General features: G+C 46.3%; 1 protein-coding gene across 1 annotated transcript in view; it reads left to right on the top strand.

Moving 5' to 3' along the window:
- Nucleotides 1-758: 758 nt before the first annotated feature.
- ERLIN1 (ER lipid raft associated 1) overlaps nucleotides 759-21,458 on the top strand; it is a 30,917-nt gene continuing 10,217 nt past the window's right edge. The window contains exons 1-7 of the mRNA XM_008060865.2: nucleotides 759-993; nucleotides 6,266-6,312; nucleotides 7,733-7,794; nucleotides 9,822-9,947; nucleotides 11,717-11,790; nucleotides 18,074-18,132; nucleotides 20,466-20,557. Of these exons, the coding sequence (XP_008059056.1) occupies nucleotides 958-993; nucleotides 6,266-6,312; nucleotides 7,733-7,794; nucleotides 9,822-9,947; nucleotides 11,717-11,790; nucleotides 18,074-18,132; nucleotides 20,466-20,557 (496 nt within the window). The 5' untranslated portion in view covers nucleotides 759-957. The remainder of the gene's footprint in view (nucleotides 994-6,265; nucleotides 6,313-7,732; nucleotides 7,795-9,821; nucleotides 9,948-11,716; nucleotides 11,791-18,073; nucleotides 18,133-20,465; nucleotides 20,558-21,458) is intronic.

The raw sequence follows: 21,458 nt of genomic DNA, 5'->3' as shown, positions 1-21,458 counted from the left end.
AGCCGCTGCTGCTTTTCGCTTGTGCCCGGCCTCCCTGCCCGCTGGCACTGTGCCCTTGGACCCATCCGGGGCCCCGAGCAGGTTCGGGGTCTGGGGGAGTCGCGGGTGGAACCCCGGCCCGAGAGCCGCCCAGACGCCCGCCGGCTCGCCGCCTGCGAGGCCGGGGAGGGGGCGTTTCCAGCTGTGGCGCGCGGAGCTCCCGATGTGGGTCCCCGCATCGGGAGGCTGGGGGCTGCGGGCTCGGGGCTCACCCTGTCCAAAGCAGGCCTTCCTCATTCTGTGGGCTCCCCGAATGCCTCCTTTTTGTCGTTTCCAGGGCTGGCTTTCCGGGCTCTCCTGCCCCGGGATCTGGTGAGCAGGACCTTGCCCCGTCGACCTAGGTTCTTAGTCTTCTCACCTGTCACGTGTCCACGCGAGTTTTTTGGCTTTTTCTACGGAAACTGTATGTTCCCAGTATTTTAATGATCTTGGAGGTAGGGTCACAGAGTCGTAAGGTCTCGACGTGTTCTCCTCCCTTGAGGCTTGTCCTTTTTCAGCCTGGTGACTAAACGCACTCGTTTTTGACTTGGCCGTTCCCCTACTGAGAGCCATTGGAGCCTTTTAAGCAGATGTTTCTCAGAAGGCTAAAGGCCAAGGAGAATCCTTTGAACTGAGAGCAGGAGACTCAGAGGTATATGTGGTGGGGTGCGCTTAGGAAACGGAGTGCAGCGCTGGCTGTTTACCTGATCCTTCCGCCTCTTGAGTTGCGGTGGGTGTTTGAAGTAGCAGTGGTTCGTTATGTGTACCTCACGTCGGTGAGGCTTGAGTAAGTTGGTCGCATGAGAAAGAGTGACTGTGTATTGCAGCGTTTGAGACTTGGAAAGAGAATTTGTCTCTTGATAATCATGTCGCATTGAAACATCTCTTTGCAGGGGAGGAGCTTTACTAACTAGCCCCAGTGGACCGGGCTATCATATCATGTTGCCTTTCATTACTACGTTCAGATCTGTGCAGGTGAGTGATTCCTAGGGAAGCCCAGCACCAGATAGACAGGTGTGACAGGACGAGTCACCACACACGTGGGTGGAGATGCGTTTCCTTGTTGCTGAAGCAGATGGTGTTTACTTAAGTGCAGGAGTTAAAGTTCAGAGTACAGTTGTCACAGCACACGTTATAATTTTGAACCTCACTTGCTTGAGGGGAATCAAAGGTACGAGCCAGGCAGCTTGGAAGGACTGACTTCTGCCATCTGTGTGGTGGTATGTCACAGGTTTTCATAAAGGCAGGAAAGAACACAACTGGAAATACAGGCCAGTGACTGCGTGGCGTAGAGCCGTGCTTGGTTTTCATTGAGGCCGGTGCCTGCGCCACTGTGAATGTGGACTACGTGAATTTTTTTGTTTGTTTTTTGTTTTTTTGAGTTGAGTCTCACTCTGTCACCCAGGCTGGAGTGTAGTGGCACGCTCCCAGCCACCGCAGCCTTGACCTGCTGGGCTCCGGCAGTCCTTCTGCCTTAGCCTTTCAAGTAGCTGGAACTACAGTTGCGCACTACCACGCCTGCCTAGAATATGTGTATTTTTATACATAGCTTTTTGGCCTCGGCTTTTTTGCCTGCTTTTTTTTACATTGAGCACAATTTTATGTGAAACCTTAGTAAATGTTACATTTTGACAGTATCTCAGAATATTTGAAATATATATCTGATCATTGAAAAGAGTGTCTTGGCCATGAATGATAATAAATATCTCTTGAAATAACAAGATGACAAAACAGAATGTAAGCTCATTGTGATCGTAAATCTTCGAATTCAGAAGTTTGTCTACCTTATCTGCTGCTAATTTTTCAGGGCTCAGGGAAGTCTAATGTTATTTTCTCTTGTAATTTTAAGTCTAGGTTTCCTACTAAGTGAAAGTTTAATTAGGAATACTTAAATTCCCCCGTTTCCTTTCGTTCCCTTTTCAGTGGCTTAGGGGGACTCTTCTCCTAGCTGGACTTGTTTTTCTGTTGCTTTCCATGTTCGCTTGAGCCATTCTTGCCTTGGTGCACGTGGTCACGTCTGTGTTCGCCGGCTTTTGCTCTCCGTTCCCTTTCTCCTGCCTAATGCCTCCAGCCGGTTACAGGCTCGTCCTGACCTCTTCCTTGTACACGGCTCCTAAAGTCTGTGTGGTAGAGTTTGGCTTTTGTCTTACTTTCTTGAATAATGTTCTGTCTTACTGGTGTCTACGCTTTTGTGTGTGTTCTCTTCCCAGAAAGTCTGCACGCTTTTGGAAAGCAGGAGTTGTGACCCACTCATACGTCTGACTTTCTGCTTCTGGTGGAAGTTGTTAAATTGAACTGATTTTTCAGGAAGCAATGTGACGTAGGGATCGCGGGGACTTGCCTCTGCCACCCTTTGTTGCATGGCTTTGGAAAAACTACTTCACTGTTGTAGACTTCAGTTATTCTTCTGTGAAGGACGGAATTTTAGCTGCACGACCTCACCAACAGCCTAAACAGTCTCTGGCGATGTTAGCAGTGGTACCATCAGACCCTTAGAAACCTTTTAGACCTTGTTCAAAGCCAGGAAATGTCTCTGTCTTCTTGAAGCTTAGTATGTTAATCTATACTGATATATAAGAGAGATATAGACGATTACATTAAACAGGTTTTGGAGTTTAACTGTATATGTAGTAAGTATGCAGTGTGTTTTTATATATAAATGTATATATTTAGTACTAAACTTATAAGAGGTACGAATGAAATTAATAAAAATATTTCAGTGTAAACCAAGAGACTTTGCATCTACAAAAAAATCAAGTGCTGGAGCCAGTGTGACTAAGTAGGAATGGGTGGTGGTGGTGGTTGTTGTTTTGGAGCGTAGTTTCCCTCCGCTGCCCAGGCTGGAGTGCAGTGGGGCATGCTCATGGCCGCCGCAGCCTTGACTCCGTGGGCTCAGGTGATCCTTCCTCCTCAGCCTTACAAGTAGGTAGAACAACAGGTGTGTGCCACGATGCCCAGCTAATTTATTGATTTGTTGTAGAGAGGTCTCGCCAGGTTGCCAGGCTATTCTTGAATCCTTCGGCTCAGGCTTCCTCTTGTCTCTGCCTCCCAAAGTGCTGGGTTTACAGCCATGAGCCACTGCATCCGACCTCAGAATGTTCTTTATATGTGAAACAATATCATTCTAGGGAAGAACTATATTAGTGAAACCCTTATAAGAAAGTGTTCTTTTGAGAGTAAGACGTAAATTTATTTTTAGGAATTTTTGAAATATATTAGAACATGTAGCCCTATATAAACAAATGGTTTAGCGAACTTGGCAATTGAAAGGAATATATATATATAAATGTGAAACCCCGTATACGATGTAAGAAGAGAAAACAATGTTTAGAGTAATTATATGAAAATCTTTAACCTTTAAAGTATGCATCAAGTAACCATAGACTGTCTTTCTTTTTTTTTTTTTTCATTTTTTTTTTGAGTTGGAGTCTCACTCTGTCGCCCAGACTGGAGTGCAGTGGCTGCTCCCGGCCACCGCAGCCTCGACCTGCTGGGCTCCAGCGATCCTTCCGCCTCAGCCTTCCAAGTAGCTGGAATTACAGGCATGCGCTTACCATGCCCAGCTGATTTTTTGATTTATTGTAGAGATGAGGTCTCGCTGTCCAGGCGGGTCTCGAACCCGCGGGCTCAGGCAATCCACTCACCTCAGCCTCCCAAAGGCGCGGGATTACAGGCTGAGCCACCGAGCCCGGCAACTGTCTTTCAAAATAAATTTTCTATCATGCTGGGAAAATACATAGGTACATTTTTTTTTGAGACAGGCTCTCAGTAGCCCATGCTGGAGTGCAGTGGTGTGATCAACCTGGACTCAGGTGATCCTCCCATCTCAGCCTCCTGAGTAGCTGGGACCACAGGCAGATGCCACCAAACCTGGCTAATGTTTAAAAATTTTCTGTAGAGACAAGTTCTCACTATGTTTTTCAGGCTGGTCTCGAACTCCTGGGCTAAAGCAATCCTCCCACCTTGGCCTCCTGAAGTGCTGGAATTACAGGTATGCACCGCTGCACCCAGCTGGGAAAATAATTTTTAAGAGAACTTAAGAAGTAGAAAAGTACATAAAGATAGGATGGGCCAGGCGTAGTGGCTCACGCCTATAATCCCAGCACTTTGAGAGGCTGAGGCAAGAGGATTGCCTGAGCCCACAGGTTCAAGACCAGCCTGGGCAACTTGGTAAGACCTCGTCTCTACAATAAATCAAAAAATTAGCCAGGTATGGTGGTGCATGCCTGTAGTTCCAGCTACTTGGAAGGCTGAGGCAGAAAGATCACCTGAACCCAGCAGGTTGAGGCTGCGGTGGCCATGAGCATGCCACCACACTCCAGCATGGGCAACAGAGCGAGAGTCCAACTCAAAAAAAAAAAAAAAGGGTAGGATGTTAAATTGAAGATTTAACATTTCAACTCTTTCCTTTCTAGTTCTTCTTGGTTTGAAAATTGGCTAAAGAATAGTCTTCAGGCTTAAATAAGAATGTATGTTTAAGATTGGTGTGGAGTATGGAAATTGAGTTAATGTTTTGAAGGGAATAAATTGAACTAGTCTCCTTATCAGTCCCCCTCACCTTACCTAAAACTATCACTAATGTTTACCATCACCCTAATTTTCCAACCTTAGAATTGTTCCCTATTCTTTTTCTCTTGGAATTTTATATTCAACCAAGTATCAAATTCTTCCTATTCTTCCTCTGTTATGTCTTCTGGATTGTCAGCTTCACTTTCATGGCTTTTACTGAATTAGGCTAAATAAATTAATTCTCTAGCCTCCCAGTTGGCTTTCTTGCTTCCACTTAAGATATATAATGAAGCCGGGCTCGGTGGCTCAGCCTGTAATCCCAGCACTTTGGGAGACTGAGGTGAGTGGACTGCTTGAGCCCGTGGGTTCGAGACCCGCCTGGGCAACTTGGCAAGACCTCATCTCTACAATAAATCAAAAATTAGCTGGGCAGGGGAGCGTGTGCCTATAGTTCCAGCTACTCGGAAGGCTGAGGCTGAAGGATCGCCAGAGCCCAGCAGGTCGAGGCTGCGGTGGCCGGGAGCGGCCGCTGCACTCCAGTCTGGGCGACAGAGTGAGACTCCAACTCAAAAAAAAAAAAAAGATGTATAATGAGAGCCATGTCACATATGGATGAAAGCGTTAAGTAGACATAGCTTGGAAGGTTATTTTGTGATGGTGTGTAAGATGCACTAGCGCGAGCCCAGACTCCCCACCGACTCCCAGGGCTTTCTCCCCAATGTCATGTGTTCTCACACTGTCACCTCTCGTCCAGGCTGCCCCTCAGTCCAGACACTTCCGTCTTTTCCTGTCTCCTCTACACAGTTTGTCTTGAACTTCATATGTTTGAGTAGGATACTTGTTGAACATAAGCTGTTACCTGCTTGAAAAGCCACCTGCTTGAAAAGGCGGCTTTTCAAGCGATTATTTTCCTCCCTGGAATGTGCCGCTAACAGTTCAGTTGACACTCTGTGCTTGTGTGCCTGTCAGTGAGTTGCTTTGTAAGGGTTTTGTCTCATCTACTAGATTGTGAGCTCTTTGGAAGCAGAGACCCGGCTTCCTTTGTCTTTGTATTCCAAGACATGTATGCTGCTGTGTGTTGATAAGATACAGAGTGTCCAGGCATCCTGGATCCAGGCAGAGGTGTGGCATGGGCAAAGCAGTTAAGTACCACATTGATGGGTCACTAGGGGTAAGCAGGGCTGGCGGGAGCACTTCGATTCGGAAGGAAACCAAGTAGGATGTGTGCAAGATCACAGGGTCCTGAGCTAAGCTGTTGACTTAACTTCAGAGAAGAAACGTTGCTGTCACCTTCAAGGGCAGTTTGAGTTGGAGCGCACTTATGTGCGTTATGACAGTTATCTTTTATCTTAATGTAAATTGCAACGTTAGTGGTGGAGTCAGAGTTCGGAGCACAAGCCCCACTGTAGTGTCCGTGTGGCTGAGCCATGCGGTTTACAGTCCCGGGCCAGCCCCAGGCACACGGGGACTTGGGAAGAGTTTTCTGCTTGTTAGCGGGTTGACCATTGAACCCTTCCTGGAGCATCGTGACTCAGACTAGCTGCAAAATGTTTTCTGTGTGAAGCCTTCCGTTTCTACTAGGGCACAAAAAGAAAGACTGTGCCAGGCTAATCTTGGGGCCGACACTGAAGGGGCGCTCCCGTGCTGTCTCTGCAGCTCTCCAGAGGTCTGCCTCTGGGACCAGCAGTTCCTTGACGATGTGTGTCTCGAGTATTGATGAGATCTTTTTCTTCCCTAGACGACACTACAAACTGACGAAGTTAAAAACGTGCCTTGTGGAACAAGGTAAGCTTTCTCCTTGCCTCCCAGCTTCCCATTAGGAGTTTCTGGTCCTGAAGCGGTGACATCTTGTGTAGCCGTGGTGTCACCAGGAGCTTGTGTGTCTGAGCATTACTTGAGTGAAGGCTTATCTCCAAATAGGAGCCCTCCCTCGCAGGAGCCGTCGGGGCATTCTAGGAAAAGGGGAGTGCTGGAGCCAGGAGACCCTGCTCCTTCAGCACTGCTGTGTCTGCTTTGCCATCTCTTAAGCAGACTTCGTTTTTACAGCCGTTTCAGGCTCATAACAAAATTGGGCAGAAAGTGTGGTTTTCCCATATTCCTCTTGCCCCCTCCCCCCATTTCTTTATGGACATTTCCAAGCTTAATTTCCTCATTTGTCAAAATCGGGTACCAAAACCTACCTTGAGAGTTGCTGTAAGGGGGTTAGCACTAGTGTCTGGGACATGCCTAACCCAGCACTTGGCCCAGAACAGACGCTCGGAGAAACAGCTTGAAGTGAGTCATCCCACCTTCTGTGCGTCTGTGGGATGAAATGCCATCGAATTTAGGGTTTCCGGTTCTGTAGGTCTGGAGTGGGGCCCGAGCATTTACGTTTCTGACAAGCTCCTGGGTGATGCAGGTGCTGCTGGCCTGGCACCGTCCTTGGAGAATGGCTGCCCAAAGAGGCGTAGGGAAGGAAAGGCAGGTGAGGCCCAGTTACCTCTAGAGTGTCATCACCCGTTGAATTACATCAAAAGAAGAATGTGGCGGTCAAGCTATATTACTCTTAAAAGTGTGCAAGAGACTCTGGCTTCTGTTGAGGGACAGAGATGCCTTTTTTTGAGTCCAGCTGTCACTCTGCCACCCAGGCTGGAGTGTAGGAGCATGATCACAGCCACTACAGCCTCCTCTTCCTGTCTCAGCCTCTCAAGTAGCTGGACTGCAGGCGTGTGCCAACACACATCTGACTTTATTGTAGAGACAGGATCTCTACAAAAGGATTGCTCAGGCAGTCCTCCCGCCTTCACCTGATTACAGGCATCAACCCTGTGCCTGGCCCAGAAATACTTTTTAAAAAGAAGCAAGCTGGGCGCGGTGTTTCACGCCTGTAATCCCAGCGCTTTGGGAGGTGAAAGCAGGAGGATTGCTTGAGTTCAGGAGTTCAAGAGCAGCCTGGACAACATAGTGAGACCTTGTACACCTGTAGTCCCAACTACTTGGGAGGCTGAGACAGGAGGATCGCCTTAGCCCAGGAGGTAGAGGCTGCGGTGAGTCACGATCGTGCCACTGCACAAGCCTGGACAACAGTGAAAATCTCAACTAAAAAAAAGGAAATGTCTTCTGTATTTTAAGTTAATGTATTTGATTATCAAGTTCTCCCTAGGTCTGTCTGTGACTCTCTTTTTTGGATCCCTTTAGTAGTTCATATGCTTTATTTCTTTTTTAGCGGCGGGGTCATGATCTATATTGACCGAATAGAAGTGGTTAATATGCTGGCTCCTCATGCAGGTATGTTGTCCGTCCGTTCTGATGTTTTTTGTTTGTTTGTTTGTTTAGAAAGCAGGATTTACTGAGAGGACAAAAAAGCTCCCAAAGGGGTTGCCCTGTTGTTTTCATAGTGATAAGCAGAGTATTTGTAGCTGGGCAATTTTTTTGAGGAACAGGGAAGTGCCTTAAAAGCTTGACAGCTTCATTGCTGATTAATATAAAAGAAGAGTTGCTAGAAAAAAGAGTTGCTTTTTCCGGGAATGGAGGCAGAAATCGGCCAGACGTTCTGGGCAGAATTGACTTTCTGCAGCTGCATGAGTTACGTTTCTCCGAGCTCATTGTTTCTAAGAACAAGATGGCCACTGATTACTTCTAGGACAGGACAGTAGCATTGTACCCAATCGGGATAAGAGATTCCTTGTGTGCTGAAGACTGTCATTGACCAATTGCTTGAACCTTACTGATTGGCCACCATAAAGAAACCTTTGCTTGTTGAGATTTGCTATAACTTGCCAAGCAGTCTGGAACTCCTCAGCGTGGGGAAAACATCTTGATAAAAGATGAAAACCCACAGAAGCAAAGTGGGTACTGTTCTAAGAAAAAGTTTTAATTTGAAGCTCTGAAGAAAGATAAGCAGTTTTATCTTTATCCTTGCTAATTAAATTGGCTTGTCTAGTATGTCCAGAATGCTGTTTGGCTAGACCAGTTTTAAAAAATGATGTTACAGCCTTTGCCTTCAAGGGGTTTTATTTTACTTGAGAAGATATGGTGCAGACCTTTAAAAAGATACATTGGGAAGTAAGGTCATGGACTTTACATCACTAGGATAGTCACCAATAATGGAAAGATTTCAGAGCAGAGAGCAGGTCTGTTACTTTCCAGTGGGTTTGGAGCCTATTTTTCAGAGATTAAGTATTCTCCGTGTCTTTTCTCATCTCCTCTCCCTGGTCACAAATCACTGGAATGGATTGTGACTGAGAACAGGAAGGGCAGAGAGCAACGCCCCTCCAGCCAGAGAGGAACAGGGAACTGTTAGATCCCAGTTCGTTTGCGAGAGATCAAGCAGATGATTTAGTCAGCAGGTCTTCATCGGTGGCCTGCCCTTAATTGTGACCTGGAATCCAGCTGGAGCTGAGCCAGAAGCAGAAAGCAGCCTGTTTTCACAGTTAGAGCACAGGTTCTGACATGGACTAGTAGGTGCCTTGGGGCCGTTTCTAAAATTCTCTGGTGCTTAGTCTCTGAATATGCAGAGCCCTGATGCAAAACCCAGCCTCATCATGCCAACTTCTTTCCCTTCCAGCCTGCTGCCTGTCTTTGGGCCTTTAAAACTCCCTTTCCCAGCCGGGCTCGGTGGCTCAGCCTGTAATCCCGCGCCTTTGGGAGGCTGAGGTGAGTGGATTGCCTTGAGCCCGCGGGTTCGAGACCCACCTGGGCAGCGAGACCTCATCTCGACAATAAATCAAAAAATCAGCCGGGCGTGGTAGCGCGTGCCTGTGATTCCGGCTACTCGGAAGGCTGAGGCGGAAGGATTGCCGGAGCCCAGCAGGCCGAGGCTGCGGTGGCCAGGAGCGGCCACTGCACTCCAGTCTGGGCGACAGAGTGAGACTCCAACTCAAAAAAAAAAAAACCAAAAAAAACCTCCCTTTCCGGAAACGGCCTTCGGCACCTGCCCCCGTTTCTGATTTCTCCGCCCCCGTCCCTCTTTCTCACTTAGCTGAACTCTGGTGACTCTCTAGCTGCCTTTCACTTCCCTGCCTCTGGTGTCCACATTTCAGTTCATCCTCATGCTGCTGCCAAAGCGTACCTCTCTCTGACATAGCGCATGCTGTCCTTAGCACGGACTTGGACCTGTTAGCAAGCATAGGCGGGGGCGTCTGGGGGATGGAGCACAAGGAGCATGACCAGGTGTGTGACTCACGTCTCCTGGTTTCACTGCTGGGCGGCGCTTTTCCTCGTGTGCAATGCGGCACTCTGGCCTTGAGCCAGACCGCGTCTGAAGACGCCTGAGTCGTCGCGGGGTAAGAACATGGCTTGTACCTCTCCTTCAGTGTTTGATATCGTGAGGAACTACACTGCAGATTACGACAAGACTTTGATCTTCAACAAAATCCACCACGAGCTGAACCAGTTTTGCAGTGCACACACGCTTCAGGAAGTGTACATCGAATTGTTTGGTGAGCCTCTTACTTGTTCTCAATTTGTAAACAGCCAGTTGGAGACCTTGTTTAACTCGCTTAATGATGCTATATTGGTAAACTTTATGCTGTTGGAGCATTTCTTCTGAATTTATAAGAGAGAAAGTGTCTTTAAGATATTTTTTATCTTAGGTTTTTTTATGGAACTTGGTTGAGGCTCGAGAGGCTTTACTCACAGACTGTCTTTAATTTTTCCTGTGCTAACTTACAGAAACTAGCTTGGTTGCTATCTTAGGAGGTCATTTGAGGAAGTGTAGAAGTCTGCGTCTTGGGGCTCCCCAGGACTGCCTCCACGCTTGGTGGTTGGTTCGGAGACCGGCAGGATTCGGTGTCTAGTTGTGGTCACAGCCAAGCTCTGTTGCCACTGAAGGACACAAAGCAAAAACAGCCACAGGAAAAGGCAGCTCTGCAGGCCAGAGGAAGCCAGGGGCCCAGGCTTCCAAGCGTCCTCCCACAGTGGAGCCCCTTGCCGTATGCCTGACCCCCAGGAGCAGGCTGGGACGCACGTGTAATCGTCGTCCATAGGGAGGCTTCTTGGACACCAGGGCGTTCACTGTGGGCTGGTCACACAGGCACCCTCTGCCTCCCACACACCCAGTTCCAGACTCCTAGAGGGAGAGCACGTGTTCGGCATCAACCTCTTTGTTGGCATGACCGGCTCAGGCACAGTGAGCCACCGGACCAAGTCCAGGGTGGGGGACCCGCCACACGTCAGACAGCCTCTGCAAAGATCACAGTCTCAGGCGCTACTGCACATTTCTTTTTCTTTGGGAGAGTGAACGTCCTGACTGGGGAGTGGGTGGTCGCTGTTGGCTGTTCGCTTCTCCCACTTGGAATTTATGGTGAGTTTCTAAGAGGGAGGCATAGGGATGGTTAATCAACTTAACGTCAACTGGTTGATTCCTGTTTGATGGTTGGCAACCACTGCAGTGGCATATGAGGAAACTGATCAGTCCTGCTTTATCTTATTTCCAATCATTTAATGATGGTGAAAGTGCCATAGGTAGATAGAAAACTCATGAGTTGCAAGGCCAAGTGAAATGACAGCATCCAAACTGTGTGTGCCTCAAAGACTTTTCTTTGAGTTAGGGTCTCAACTGTCATGTCACCCAAGCTGGATACATGGTCATGGCTCACTGTAGCCTCGACCTGCATTCAGACAATCCTCCTGCCTCAGTCCCCTCGGGTGCTGGGATTATAGCCATGATCTACTGTGCCCAGCCTGCTGCAAAGACTTTTCTATGAGCTTCTCTTTCTCTCTTTCAGTCCAAAGTAATAATAAGGCTAAGGCCCGTGGAGATGCTTGAGAATCTGAGTAAGGGTTGACTGAAGATAGGAATTTGCATTGTTATTAGAATCAGGACACATTAAGAGCCATGAATTAAGATCTTAGAGACCTAGATTCTCCATTAGATAAACTTATTTTTTCTGATAATTAAGTCCATCCAATAAATGTGGTAAGTTATCCAAAGTTAAATTAAAGAATAAGTTTATCAGGTGGACTTCTTTTATTGGATGGACCTGGGCTGGCTGCTTGTTATACGCCTTTCCTTAATATGTCAGATAATTCCCCACACTTTTCTCCCACACAGAAGGGGGAAGAGGCAGCTTAAGCTCTTTTAAGCTCTGTAGAAGAGTGGTGCTGTAGGAACTTTAGGTCTAATAGCGACTGGGTTTGTTTCGTTATTAATATGATGTAAAAATAAATGGGGTCTCATAAGATCTGTTGTTCTTCGCTTTAAAAACAGATCAAATAGATGAAAACCTGAAGCAAGCCCTGCAGCAAGACTTAAACATCATGGCCCCAGGTCTCACTATCCAGGTAAGTCCTTTTCCTGGGAGGTTTTCTGGGAATTGTGAGAGCGGAGCCCTCAACCCTCCTTTCCTCAGAGTGTCTACTCGGCATTACTTAGTGGAGGTGCTGTGTGGATTTGTAGACATACCTCTCAGTTCAACTTTGGTCTCTGCCAAAAGAACAAGCATTGCAGCTTACAGTGGGTGACATTTTCTTGTGTACTTTCAGAGGGAACCGATACACTGAGGCTCTTACAAGGAAATAAAGTTCATGTTCATGGCAGAACATGTGAAGTGTTGAGATACAGTCAAGGTTCTAAGTCAGTGTAAGAGTAATCCCTGCCCTCTGTCAGACTGAAAAAGGAGCTCAAGTGCAAGATTTGAACAGTCATTCTAAACAAAGTAGAAGCCACAGAGTATGACTTGACAGGTGGATTCGTCAGATGGCTGTTGCTGAGAGTCAGAGAACATTTGAAGAGCATACCTGGGAGGACTGGAAAAAGTCATTGGATTCCTGTGGGGAGGAAATGAGACCAGTATTTCAGGTGGGTGGGGTGGCCGGAGTCAAGCAGTGACAGGTGCGGTTAGTGGAGGCATTGGGAGGTAGGACGATGAAAGGTTCTGCCTCTGCGTTCTGGGTCACATTTTCAGATTATGGGTTGTAAAGCCAACTTCAGTGGGTCATGACCAGCATTTTAAATAAAATGGAATCGAACACAAAGAGAAATGGCATGCAACAAGCTTAGGTATTCTGTGACGCTTTTGTCTGCCTTGCGTAAGTGTGAAGGTGTCGGCTGTCTGTGCAGAATGTGTTTCTTAGCTGGGTTCGGTGTCTCAGCCTGTAATCCCGCACCTTTGGGAGGCTGAGATGAGTGGATTGCCTGAGCCTGCGGGTTTGAGACCCGCCTGGGCAGCGAGACCTCATCTCTACAATAAATCAAAAAATCAGTCGGGCGTGGTAGCGCATGCCTGTAATTCCAGCTACTCGGAAGGCTGAGGCAGAAGGATCGCCGGAACCCAGCGGGTCGAGGCTGCAGTGACCGGGAGCAGCCGCTGCACTCCAGTCTGGGCGACCGAGTGAGACTCCAACTCAAAAAAAACAAAAAGAAAAGAATGTGTTTCTTACTGTGTTCGTGGTCAGTAGCATTCGAAAGCCACAGCTCTGGATCCAAATGGCTGAGGAAATGGTGATGTGGCTTCTCGAGCGTTCTTTCTCAGGGGTGCTAGGAGACTAGTTACTGCAGCCACAGGTAGAGATTTCCTGGTTGCCACGTGCCTCAGCTTTCTGCGCTCAGGGAGGCTGGGAGGGGGGCTGAGGTTTCCCCTGGCCTCATGTATACTGTGCCGTTGTCACAGGCAGGCACCTAAGGGTGAGCCACCGCCATTAAGGGGCTGTTTGAAATGTCCTGAAGTAACTTTGTTTTGTTGATGTTGTTGTTGATTTTTCTGAGTTAGAATCTCACTCTGTTGCCCAGGCTGGGCGGCATGCTCACCACAGCCTCAATCTGCTGGGCTCAAGCAGTCCTCCTGCCTCAGCCTCCCAAGTAGCTGGAACGACGGGCACACGCCCCCCACGCCTGGCTCAATTTTGATTCATTGTAGAGATAAGGTCCCGCCAAGTTGCCCAGGCGGGTCTGGAACCCGTCGGCTCAGGCACTGAGGTAACTTTGTAAAGTCCTCTTGGTTGTCCAGTCAGTTGTAGCTGGAGTCACTTTTTTATTATTTTTGTTTTAGATCCAGGAGGCCCATGTGCAGGTTTATTGCGTGGGTGAATTGTGGATGGTGAGGTTTGGGCTTCTATTGACGCCATCACCCATACAGCATGGAACTCAGTGGGTGGTCTGTCAACCCTTGTCCCGCTCCCTGCCCTTCCCCTTGAAGCATCTTCAGTGTCTTTTGTCTCCATCTTTATGTCTGTGTGTGTACCCAGTGTTTAGTGTCAGTGTAAAGTGAGAACATGGTATTTGGTTTTCTCTTTTTGCATTAATTTGCTTGGAATAATGGCCTACAGCTGCATCTGTGTTGCTGCAAAGGACTTGATTTCATTCTTTTTTATGACTGTGTGGTATTCCTTGGTGTATGTACACCATAATTTCTTCACTACACTGTTGATGGGCACCTAGGTTGGGTCCATGTTTCTGCTATTGTGAATAATGTTGCAGTAAACATACAAGTGCCAGTCTTTTTGGAAGAATGGCTTATGCTCCTTTGGGACTTCAAACTTTACTGCAAGGCTACAGTAGCCAAACAGCACAGAACTTGTATAAAAACAGACAGTGGACCAGAATAGAGGACCCAGAATAAAGCCGCTCACCTAGAGCCAGCTGATCTTTGGACACCCTTATTCAATAAATGGCACCGGGAAAACTGGCTAGCCATATGCGGAAGAGTGAAACTGTGCTCCTTCCTCTCATCATACACAAAAGTTATCTCAAAATGAATTGAAGACATCAATGTAAGACGTCAAACTATACAAATCCTAGAAGGAAACCTAGGAAACACTCTTCTGGGCATCGGCCCGGGCAACAGATTGGTGACCAGATCCTCAAGAGCAAATGCAGCAAAATCAAAAATTGACAAGTTGGATCTAAGTAACCCCTTTGTTCTCAGATGTCCCCTCTGAGGGGACATGGCAAATCTAGCAAACCACTCATCTCCCCCCTCGAAATATAAAGACATTGCTGGTGATTTTCTAGAGAAAACTTATTCCAGTGCAAGTTTTTAAAAGTATATATTTCCTTGAAGTTTTCCATTCAAATTGCACAAAAAGGCAATAAAGAGATGGAGTATAGACTGAGATATACATTTAAAAAATCAGCTGATGTTACATAGAAAGAGAATGTCTTTCCACGTTGTCTTCAAACAACAGACAGGACAATGAGTTACTTTTTGTGTGTGTGTGTGTCAGAGTCTCACTATGTCGCCCAAGCTAGAGTGTGGTGGCACACTCACGGCCACCACAGCCTCAACCTGCTGAGCTCAGGCTGTCCTGCCTTAGCCTTCCAAGTAGCTTAGAACCACAGGTGCACCCCACCACACCCAGCTAATTTTTTTGATTTATTGTAGAGACGAGGTTTCGCCAAGTTTGCCCAGGCTGGTCTTGAACCCCTGGGCTCAGGGAATCCTCCTGCCTCAGCCTCCCAAAGTGCTGGAATTATAGGTGTGAGCCACTACACCCAGCAATAAGTTACATATTAATGTGGGAGGAAGAAAACGAGACTGTATTGTCTGCCCAAATGGAAAGACTCCAGGTGCAGGTGTCAAATTACTATTGTACACAAGTACCAATGAACCTGCAGTGCATGTCAGTAACTGGTGCACACGTTACCATATTACAAAAATATAAGGTATGAAATTTTGATTTTTTTTTTGGTCCCCAATGTCCAAAATTCTATTATAAGCCAAGTATCGTTACAATAAAATAATTGGTTCCAACGTTATACTGTTTAATATGAAGTGATTCACTTTTCACTATTTGGTGAAGAAAAAGTCTGGTTGAGTTGCTGGTAGCTGATCTACAAGATGTCTCCGAGTGCAAAGGATTAAACTAAGACGCTTCTGCACAGCAAAAGACAGTATTAGCAGAGTAAAAGGAGTTGCTTTTCTTTCTTTTTTTGAAGATGTGGGGTACAATTCAGGATTGGGTGTACAAGTGGTCTTCATACAAGTAAAGTTTGGGTCTCCCTTTGGTCCCCACTTTGCCTGGTTTGAGATCAGGTACCCTTATTGGTGTTACGTGCCCCACCACCCTTCGCCGGCAGTTTCCGGCTACTGCCAATCCCTTTCTTCTTATGTAGTAAATGTTCAGATGTTCAGAGTCCGCTTATGAGTGAGAACATGTGGTACTCAGTTCTTTGTTTCTGAGATAGATCACTGAGTGTTATAGATTCAGTCCATCCAAGTTGCTGTGAAGTCCATAATTTTGTTCTTCTTTATGACTGCATAATATTTCATCGTACATATGTATCACATTTTAAAACTCTAGTCCACTTTCCAATGGGCGGCATGGTTGCTTCCATGATACCTGCCCACACGTGTTTATTGCAGATTTTAATTTTGGGACAGTGAATGTGAGGGTAGGGTCAGTCATTCTTAGGTTCCACCCAGGTTACTATCAGGTACCTAAATAGGCATGTAAGTTAACAATAGGAGCTTGCTTCAGGCGTTCTGTAAATACCTCATCCTTTTTGTTTCTTTGAGAATTTCTGACCTGGGGGGAGAAACTTGTGTCGTAAGTTAAATTAATACTTATGAATGTAGTGAGTTTTAATGCTGTGTTCAGTGTTTTTTTTTTTTTAAGCATTGAGGAATGCAGCTGATTCATGGTTGATTTATTGTGTATCTACAGCTTTGTTGAAGCCACTGTTTCTAGTAATCTGGGGGTTAACTTCCTTCAGTTTTTGAGTTATATAATTAGGCCAAAAGTAAGTCTTGGTTTTCCCCTCCGTAAGCTGGTACTTTCCCACTCCCCAAATCATCGCCTTTTGGTTCTTTACATAACACTCCTAATTATCTGAAATTCTCTTGTTTATTTATTTGCCAATTTGTTGTTACTGCCTTTTTTCTCTTCAAATCTTTAAATTACATGAGTTCAGTCTTGCCTTGGTGACTCCTGTATCCATGCTGCCTGAAACAGAGCACTTGGCACAGAGTTGGCACCTGATGATTATTTGTTGTTGAATGAACATTCTGTGTTAACAGTATTTTAATTTTTCCTTTGCCTATATTTCTACCTGTTTTCTTCGGTAAAAACTACCAAATTAGAATGGTGAAAATGATCATTCTTGGCTTTATTTTCCTCTATTACTTAAAGGAGTAACTATATTGTATGCTGGCTTTTGATTAAAGTACATGCTTTTAACTCAGGGGTCAGTTTTAACAGTTGCATTCATTTTGTTTGCTTTTTTCCCCTTTCTTGTGTGTGCTGGCCATTATTTTTTTATTGGTTTCTTCAGTACCTTGTGCTGCAACTTAATCGTAGTGTATGCGGCAAGTGTTTATATTTTAGCATATTTGAAAATCTCTGAGGTTTCCCAAGATGGGCAAGCATGTGGTATGTTCTTCAGCCTCATACAGCAAAGTAGGAGTCTTCCAAAGACAGTCCTGCTGTAGGCCTCTCTTTATAAGGCTAAAAAGACATGTAACCAGTGTCTTGATAAATACAGAGTGACAGCACCTCCCTCTGAACCATGGGAATCCATACTGGAAGGCATGCCTGGGAGGCACTCAGTGCTGTCTGGCGTCCTCCTGGTTCTGAGCTTTTGGCTTCTGGATCTCTCACTGCATCGCGGAGGCCGCGCGTGTCTCCCCTTAGGGTGTCATGAGTGCTTTCCACAGAGACCAGCTTCTTACTCCTTTCCTCGTGACCCTGACTGTAGTTACAGCTGTCTTAAACATGGCCTGCACAGTTGCCTCATCTGTTTCATATAGTGAGTGTTCTGCTGCTAAAAAATGGCCAAAGCCTTTTGCTGTGTGCTCAAAGGGTTTTGCCACTTAAAACTCTGGCCCGTTTCCAGAGGGAAATCAAAACTTTCTTCATATCAGCAAAGTGTTTGTATGAGTGTTTGCAGTGTATAAGGCGGGTAAACCAAAAGCTTTGGTTGAGATCAGGTCCTTGATCCTGAAAGATCAGCCTTCAGAAGACAGCATTTTCCAAGCAGATACTCTTCATTACGTCAAAGTACGTTACGGTCAGGGAAACAGTGTCTGGTAAACAACGTCCACCAGCACGGGTCGACTTTGTTCTGAGAACCCAAGAAGACAGACTGCAGGCTCCTGACTGACATTTGTTTTCCCTCTGCCCCAGGGCTGTTCATTACATGGCAGGTACAGAGGGCACGCTGGGTTAGGGAGTGATCCGTGATTGACTTGCTGTGCACTGTATTGAATGGCGAATACTGACCTGGGTTTTTGTTTGTTTTTGTTTTGTACAGTTGCTGGCGTGGAACTTCATTCCTTCTTTCTTTCTTTCTTTGGGAGGGAGGGGCTTGAAAAGGAAACAAGAGTATCCAACTAAAGAGCTTTGTAAAACACCCTTTAAGGAAGAACCTTTTCCCGACGGGAATTACTTTCTCTGTGGGTAGAGTGGTCTTTCCTGTAGTCGGCATTTTTTAAGGAAATAAGCAGCAGCTTCTCTGTGATTGTTGGTTGGTGTGATGGTGTGAAAAGTCAATGTCCAGGGATCCCCACCCATGTCAGTCAACAGCCCTGCTGCAGGTGTTGCGTTAGTGTCATTTGAGACACTCTTCTGTACAAGATGTAGTTTGAAGATTTTTCAAATATACTTTGGCTTTTTCGCTTTTATTTTTTAGGCTGTGCGTGTTACAAAACCCAAAATCCCAGAAGCCATAAGAAGAAATTTTGAGTTGATGTGAGTAATATGCATGGGATCCCGCTGTTTCTATTTAGGGCCGTCTGCGTGGTAATATGCCAGTCTAGAGGAAACGTGTGAGGTAATCCCCTCTGGGGTGGAGTGTGTGTCTGTCCTCTGTACTTTCTTTTTGCCTGTAATATTGCCTGTTCTCGTGTCTGAATTCCCACTGGACTCTTAGGAGTTTTCTCTGTGCATGGACATTTCAGCAGCAGCTTCGGTTTGCTGCAGAGCTGTTGCCGGAAGCCTAAGGAGCTGGCGTTTTAGATGAGTAGAGCCTTGAGTTACAGATTAACAGAGGAGGGCATCTTAGCTGTTAGGCTTGGGAAAGAGCCCATGTTTTGTTACTGTGTTGTCATGGTGAGGACACCTTGTTAGTATGAAGTTTGGTTTTCCGTCAAATGTGATTATCCATCTGAAATCAGACCTGGCTCTTTATAACCACCTCGAGGAAAGCCTTGCTTGAACGGACCCCTGCCAGTCTTCTCTTCTATGTGCCCAGGGCTGGCTGGCAATGAGAAGTTGCTTGCTTGGCATGAGATTAGTTTCTGGGTGTTTTAGAGGACAGGGTCCCTTTTAGGGGCATACTTATTGTGATTGAAATGGCAATATTACTTTCATAGGACAGGTACTGACAAAAAGAAAAGTCTTTAGGAAATTTGGCTGGTACATTTAGAGGAAAAATATGAGATGCTGGAAAAATAAACTTGCAGAAGTCAAGAATACAACAGATGTATACATGCAGGGTATCCAGGGAGCAGTAAGCCTGCTTTCTGGGGTGAGCTCCTTCTGAATCCTTTTGTTCCCAAGGATGTGTCTTGTCATGCATGTTTGTTTGTTTGTTTGTTTTTTCTGGTATATTTTTCTTGTTCCTCATACCTTCTCTGTCTGAGGCCATGCAGAGTTTTATTTTCCCTTTTCTGTTGTTGACAAGGAACTCTTTTAAAATTATAAAGCATAGAGTGCCCGACTGGGTAAATCACGGGTGTGAGCTACTTATATTAAAAAAAAAAAGACTTATTAAAGGCTCAGGATCTCTTAGGCTTTAAATATGAGTGCTTTTGCTGATGGAAAGATGAATGCTGTGTGTTCTCTGCCTTCAAATAACACATAGATTCAGGGTGTCATTTCATGTGTTGATCAATGTTGGCAGAAGGAAAGGGGGAGGAGCTTGGGGGGAAATGTTTTGGGGAAGCTGTTGGAGTTACTTTTTAGATAATTCTGGGTTTTTCGTAATTGTGTAGATTATTAGAATTCCAGGAGCAAACGCCACCTTGGGCTTACCCAGTGTTCCCTCTCACCTACTGGTCATCTTTTCCGACGCCATTTGTGCTGTGTGGTCACTCAGGAGGCACTGGTACATGCTCAGTGTTAGGCCAGCCGTTTCCCTCACAGGCTGAGTGTCCCTTGTCCGAAATTACTGGGACGCAGAAGTGTATCCGATTTGGGATTTTTTTCAGATTTTGGAGCATTTGCATATACATAATGAGGTATCTTGGGATGGGACCCAGGTCTAAACTTGAAATCCATTTATGTTCTCCTCCTTAATATAGTGTTTAGTGAAAAAAGGAAAAAAGGAATTTGTTAATCTCCCACATACACCTGTAGCCTGAAGTTAATTTTATGCAGTATTTGTAATAATTTTGTGCATGAAAGAAAGCTTGTGTTAAGTGCACGTCGTGTTAAATGTGTGGAATTTTCCACTGGTAGTGTCTTGTTGGCGTTGAAAAAGTTCGAGCTTTTTTGGATTTCAGATTAGGGATGCTTGACCTGTATTAGAAGCTCAAATTCTTAGAAAACTCTCTTTACATAAAGCCCCAGTGCACTACCTGGTAACGCCACCTAGTTCTGTCTTCTGTACAACAAATGGGGCCCCTGCACGTGGGCATCCACCTGCAGAGGACAGAGGCTGACCGCCAGCTTCCCTCTGCTTGCCAGACCACGCCCCCCAGGGACTGGGTCTACCCCGAGCTGGCATCGGGTTCTGACTGGCACAGAGTTGCGGTCAGGGCTAGCAGGCAACCTGACAGCAAAGGAAGGGTGTACGTATCCCCTTCCAGATCACAGCTTTACATGACATAATTAGAAACAAATCAAACTAATATGCAAACTTACCAAATCTTTTCCCTATTTCTGGGTGACTTCAGGCAAATCATTAAGTCTTTTAACCTCTAATTCGTGCTAAGTACAATGAGGTAACACTTCTCTTACCTTCATGGGTCGGAAAGTTCTTGCTGAAAAAACAGTTCTCTGCCCCACAGTAAGGTCAGAATTACGACTGTGAGCACACAAAAGAAGATCATTTCTAATTGTTACAATGTTTTGCTTCACAGGGAGGCCGAGAAGACGAAACTTCTTATAGCTGCACAGAAACAGAAGGTTGTGGAAAAAGAAGCTGAGACTGAGAGGAAAAAGGCTGTTATAGGTGCTTGCGTGTTTTTATCTTATTTTTTGTTTTTTTGAGTCAGAGTCTCACTCTGTCGCCCAGGCTGGAGTGTAGTGGCATGACCACAGTTACCACAACCTCGACCTCCTGAGCTTAAGGTGATCCTCCTCCCTCCGCCTCCCAAGTAGTTGCAACTGTAGGCATGTGTCACTGCATCTGGCTAATTGTTTGATTTATTGTAGAGATGAGGTCTCGCTATGTTGCACGGGCTGGTCTTGAACTCCTGGACTCAAGCATTGGGTTTCTTTCTGAAATGAGTTTGTCCTATTCTCTGTCAGTCTCATTTTGGGTATTGATGGAACTTGAGTTAAGTTTGCGTCATCTATGGTGATTTGCGGAAGCTCCACTGAACACTCAGATGCCCGAGAGCCTTGAGGAGTAGGTGAGGCCAGTATTTGATGAAGCCCCTTTGCTCTCCTCATGTTGCTGGCTGCCGCTGTTGTCTTTCTCAAGGACGGGCATGGGTGGGGCTTGTGAGTGGCTTCCGTCCTCACCGATAGAGCAAGGACAGGGGAGTGTGTTGGCCCGAGCTCAGGACTGCAGAGTCTCGTTCTTGGAACGGCATGGCATTCTTGTAGTCTCCATGTGCTGGCTTCACCTGGATGGATGTTGCCACCTAGGGAAGTAGGGCGGGGCTGCCCACAGCTGGTGTCAAGTGACAGTGGCTTCCCTGCACTCCAGGGCGCCGAACGTCAGCCTGCCTCTGTGGGTCTGCAGCTGATGCCGAGCGTTTAAAATGTTTTTAATTAGCCAGGCTCGGTGGCTCAGCCTGTAATCCTGCACCTTTGGGAGGCTGAGGTGAGTGGATTGTCTGAGCCCGTGGGTTCGAGACCCACCTGGGCAACATGGCAAGACCTCATCTCTACGATAAATAAAAAAA

The sequence above is a fragment of the Carlito syrichta genome, unplaced genomic scaffold (genome assembly GCF_000164805.1).
Source record: "Carlito syrichta isolate Samal-C Ts95f unplaced genomic scaffold, Tarsius_syrichta-2.0.1 Scaffold304751, whole genome shotgun sequence".
In the NCBI taxonomy this organism is placed as follows: Eukaryota; Metazoa; Chordata; class Mammalia; order Primates; family Tarsiidae; genus Carlito; species Carlito syrichta.
The sequence above is the reverse complement of the archived record's forward strand: the minus strand, read 5'-3'. Positions and strand labels throughout refer to the sequence as shown.